This window comes from Antechinus flavipes, chromosome 3 (assembly GCF_016432865.1).
Source record: "Antechinus flavipes isolate AdamAnt ecotype Samford, QLD, Australia chromosome 3, AdamAnt_v2, whole genome shotgun sequence".
NCBI lineage: Eukaryota > Metazoa > Chordata > Mammalia > Dasyuromorphia > Dasyuridae > Antechinus > Antechinus flavipes.
This window is the reverse complement of record NC_067400.1, coordinates 556,038,680-556,044,351: the sequence shown is the minus strand read 5'-3', so window position 1 is coordinate 556,044,351 and position 5,672 is coordinate 556,038,680. Positions and strand designations below refer to the sequence as shown.

The 5,672-nt window shown below is 33.5% G+C and overlaps 1 protein-coding gene across 1 annotated transcript; it reads right to left on the bottom strand.

Moving 5' to 3' along the window:
• Positions 1–2,672: 2,672 nt before the first annotated feature.
• LOC127558123 (olfactory receptor 51G2-like) lies at positions 2,673–3,617 on the bottom strand. The gene has a single exon (XM_051991352.1). The coding sequence runs from the start codon at positions 3,615–3,617 to the stop codon at positions 2,673–2,675; it is 945 nt and encodes a 314-aa protein (XP_051847312.1).
• Between the last annotated feature and the right edge of the window lie 2,055 nt (positions 3,618–5,672).

Below are 5,672 nucleotides of genomic sequence, written 5' to 3'. Positions count from 1 at the left end.
ATATCGATTACTTCAATCTCTAGTACTGATCCTTAAATAGTAAATTATTACAAAAAAATACTTGCACAACATGAGTACTTTTTTATTATTTATTTTGATTCCACAAGCATTACTATCTAAGTTGATCTTTAATTACTTATTCAATCAATCCTAGGGAGACTATGTTTGGAACATTACACAGGAACATGACTCTCCATGAAATTTCCCAAACATAATATTCATAGAACCTCAGTATACCCAAGGCAGTACATATCACTGGATTTGTTGTGTTGAAGCTCTGAGATGTTTAATAATTTTCAAAAAACAAGTAGCATGACACTATTTAGTTTAACCAACATTATCTATATTTTCTCTATCAAGTAGAGATAATCAATAAAATATCAGGCCCTGTTTTAAAGTGTTTACTGACTTTTGTTGGGTAAATGCTCACAACTAAAATTTAACAGTCATTAGTTTCTAAAAGGTATTGAATTTGGATTCAGATGAAGTTCTTTTGAGCTCTAGAACTATACAATCTTATTGCCTGTGAAGCTGCATGAGGATGCTGAAGCCATAATTTTAGAAGACCAAGGAAGCTCAACAGTCACCGACTATTTCTGTTGATGATAGAAGGCCCACTAAGAGTCATAATTATGAAAGTAGAAAAAAAGGCATCTAGCTTTTAGGGTGTGAAAGAGTTCTGATTGTAGCTGGAATGACAAAAAATGTCAGGTTCAGAACATGAAAGATTGATTTCAGTGAGGAAGGTAACTGGAAAATGCTATTTTAAATGTGGAACTGGAGAATTCAAAAGCTTTCAATGTTTATTTTTCTTCAAGTCTCTTTGTCACCTGTCCAATCCTCCTCATTATACAAATGAGAAAGGTCAAAAAATAGATTTTCATGTGCTTGATGCATAGTGAGTGCCATCTAATGTTTAGCTATGATAATTTCTTATGATATATATAGATATAGATGTAGATATATATCATTGGTCACCTATGTGATCCTAGGCAAATCACTTAAGCTTCTAAAACCTCATTTGTATAAGGAGGATAATGAAACTTTACTTCCTTGCCTATAATAAAAAGATAAAGTTCTTATAACTCTAAATTAAGAAACTTAGATAAGTGAATAAACTAACAATGAAAGAACTTCTTTGGAATAAACATGGATTAAAATTATAAATTAAGCACAAAAGAGCAAGGATGATCTTTATGCCTTTGTTTGCATCTTCAACATGTAAATTGGTGTTTGGTACATAATAAGTAATTAATATTGCTGACTTTTTTTAAGAAAAGATTTCTACAAAGAGTTATTAAAGAAGGGAAAGGGACCTGCATGTGCAAAAATGTTTGTGGAAACCTTTTTGTAGTGGCTAGAAACTGGAAATTGAATGGATGCCCATTGATTGGAGAATGGCTGGGTTAATTGTTGGATATGAATGTTATAGGATATTGTTCTGTAAAAAATGGCCAGCAGGATGAATACAGAGAGACTTGGAGAGACTTACATGAACTGATGCTAAGTGAAATGGGCAGAACCAAGAGATCATTATACACTTCAACTACAATACTATCTGAGGATCAATTCTGATGGAAGTGGCTCTCTTCAACAATGAGAGGATTGATCAGTAATGAACAGAACCAGCTATACCCAGTGAAAGAACACTGGGAAATGAGTGTGGACCACAGCATAGCATTTGCACTCTTTTTGTTATAGTTTACTTTCATTTTTGTTTTTCTTCCTAGGTTATTTTTACCTTCTTTATAAATCTGATTTTTCTTGTGCAGCAAGAAAACTGTCTAAATATGTATATATATATATATATATTGTACTTAACATATACTTTAACATATTTAATATGTATGGGACTACCTGCCATCTAGGGGATGTGGAGAGAAGGAGCGGAAAAGTTGGAACAGAAGTTTTAGCAAGGGTCAGTGTTGAAAAATTACCCATGAGTATGTTTTGTCAATAAAAATCTATAATAAAAAAGAAAAGATTTCTAAATGATTGACCAAAATAAAACAGTTCTGTTTTGTCTGTATTTAAGGGACATGACTTTCTCCAAGACCTATTTCCCTGGAGGAGTACAGTTTTGGAATATAGCATTTCTTCTGCATTTCAATATTGTGAACATTGTTTTAATATTTTAAATAACATTATAAATTGCTTATTTTATAGGAATAATAACAACAACATACTTAAATTTGCATTTTTTTAAGACCAAAATTTACTGGCACTAAATTATTTTCCAATTTTTTTTTTACTTCATTTAAAGTATGGGAGAATAAGATAATGTTTGTCAAATATTTAGACAATATACATTCATAAATAAAGTCTTGCATTTCATTTGCAAACTGTTCATAATTGTTATGTTTTTCTAGATAACTGATAGCTTTCCTTAGTGTATGTTTGTTTCTTTCTTTCACTAGATTGGAACATCCATGAAGGGAGAAACGACACTGGGGATTCCTCAAGGACTGAAACCATAGCAAGAACAAATCTATGTAAAATTAGATACTATTTTGGCCTGTTTGTTTGGTGAAGCAAACCATAAATATATTTATCCTGGATTGTATTTCTAGGATGTTTTGTTCAAAAAAGAAGGAAGGAATAAAAGAGTGTTCTGCTCTAAGTGTCTAGTGTCCTGTTCTTCAAAATATCCTACAGTTCCTATGTCCAGAATTTCAGAACTTCTTAGGGTGGAGCATCCTAAGGATTCGAACTCTGATTTCCTTGGTCTTGATGGTGTAGACAATAGGATTGAGCATAGGGGGAACAAGGAAATGAAGGTAAGAGAGAAGCATATAGACATGAGCTGGCAACTTTTTCCCAAAACGATGGACCATGGACAGACTGATGGTTGGTGTGTAGAAGAGTAAGACGGCAAAAATGTGTGAGATGCAGGTATTGAGGGCCTTGAGCCGTTCTGCATGGGAGGCAATGCTCAGAACAGTATAGAGAATCAACACATAAGAAAAGAGGATCAGTAGAACATCAAGTCCCAGAGTGGAGAGCACCACAAACAGTCCAAGTGCACCATTGACCCGAGTATTAGAGCAGGACAGCTTTAGAACATCAGGGTGGACACAGTAGGAATGAGACAGGGCGCTGATGGACTTGAAATTCAGGTTGTTAAGGAGAACAAGCAAAGGCAGATGAAGGGCAGCACTTCGAATGACAATTGCCAATCCAATGGCACTGATGCGCCAGTTGGTAAGGATGGTGGCGTAACGCAGTGGCTCACAAATGGCAACACAGCGGTCAAAAGCCATGGCGAGAAGCACAGCAGATTCAATGACTGCAAAGGTGTGGATAAAGAACAACTGGGCAAAGCACGCAGCTGCATTTATCTTTCTATGGCCCAGAAAGTAGACAGCCACCATGGAGGGCATTGTGGAGGCAGAGAGACCCAAGTCTGCCATTGAGAGCATGGAGAGAAAAAGGTACATTGGGGTGTGGAGGCTAGGCACGGACTTGACAATGTATATGATGGCAATGTTTCCCAGGAAAGAGAGGAAATATATAGAACAAACAGGGATGGCTGTCCAATGGTGGGCATCTTCTAGTCCTGGCAGTTCCATCAAGATGAAAATGAAGGAGCTGCTATTACTGATGTTGCAATTTACCATGGTGACCAAGAGTCTTGGGAGTCTTGACCAAGATTATAAATTGGGAAACTTGTCCTATTGGCTCTTCTCCTTTCAACAAAGCAACCAATACCCACAATTAGTGTGTCTTATTTTGTCTATTTTTCTTTCCTCCTTGTCCTAATTCCTTTTTGATCATCTACCTTTGTAGTCTTTCCTATCCCTTCACATAGACAAGTATGCATAATGGTTTAATGTGTTAGATTGCCTTGTCATGAAGAAATTGGAAAACATGTTTAACTTTTATTCAATATGCTTTTCTGTAAGAACTTTTTATCAGAAAATATAATTCTGGCAAATTTTCTTGTTGAAGAATTTTATAAATGTTCCAAAGTGCTGAACAATGCTTGAAAAACTTAATTGAGGGACTATTAAATAAATAATTAAACTTGCTGTACTTAATAGAAATTATAAGTACAAATTACTTATTGTTCCTAGTCTGCAAAGTAAGCATGAAGGAAATCTTCACATCTCTTCTGAAATAAATGCAAAAATCAGAGAAAACTTTTCATTAGAAAATTTAATAATTGGTACTGGTAGGGGAAGAAGGAATAAACAAAAGATGTGTTTTGCTCTAAATATATGGTGTTGTGTCTGTTATCCTGTCAATCTTTATATTTTGGCCATTGAAAATTTAAAAAAAGAAAAATATAGAATAAAAGAGAATGTAATAAAAAAAGAGAATGTAATAAAGTATCTTAAACTTAGATTCTGAAATACATATAAATATTGACCAAAAAAGTAGCCCGAAAGGGGTTTTTTAAGCCTGAGTGAAAAGAATAAGGAAAAATCACCATGAAGATCTTAAACTTTAAAAACTAAAAGAAGAAGGAGGATTTAGAAAGCATTTTTTTTACACTCAGTGGAAATTTAGTTTGAAAAGATGTTTATATCAGTCAGCCATACTGAGATCGATCCAAAATTAAACCTTGCACTTTTTCTTACTGTGACTATTATTCTAAAACAAGATTTCTCTTTTTTTCATGTGTGTCATAGGACACCATTTTTGCAGGTAATCTAGAAAAGTAAAGCCCACTGCTCAGAATCATATTTGTAATATGTAATCATGTGTGTAATATTTGAAAAAGGCCTAATATACATGGATAGACTTACAAAAAACAATTATATTACAATACAGTGATCAATATTAAACCTTGCATTTACTCAAGATTGGTCAATCTCCCAGAAGCCTTAGTTTAAAATACAGTGACTGGTAACATTGAAATATTGCTATTTTTACAATTTTATGATTTTATTTTTTAAAAGAAAAAATAATTTTCTCTTTCTCAGGAAAAAAATGGGCAGGGTACTTATTTATTTCCATTATGTGTTTTGATGGTTCATCACTGTAGCCTGAAAGCATAGTGCCTAAAATTATAGTTTCTATTTTATTGTAGGAATACATATGTACATATGTAACCATATATATAAGCAAAACTACACATGTAAACTATATTATATATGCACACACTCACACTTTTAATTTTAAGAAACAATGGTAAATATCATAAAACACATATTGACAATGAATCCAAAACAAGAATTATTGCTGATCTTGCCAGTCACCTTTCAATAAGAATCATTTCAATGACCATTAAACTATATTATTAAAGCATGAGACACCTCTGCCTTCCCATCAAATCAGAGCTCTCAAAGGGAAGGCACTTATGCAATAGATAAATCTGTAATCAGATCAGATGTTTGCTTCATCCTGGTCACAATAGTAATAAGAGGGAAAGACTTAGAAAATGTTACATTTAATTTCCAATATTGTAAAATAGTTTTCTTGGTTTACTTGGCTTGGATAAGATGTTGAAGAATGATACTGATGATATGACTATAACTAATGACGATATAATCATCCTAAACTTCTTAAAGGTTGAATATCCATCCAGTCAAGAAATTTCTGAGAATTGACTGCTCTGAAAGACAATGAAGTTAACAACAAGACAACATCTGTGTTTTCCAAGAGATATTGCGGGGAATGAAAACATGGTGATACTAACTCAATGATATTATCAGTACTTTTTACTCTAC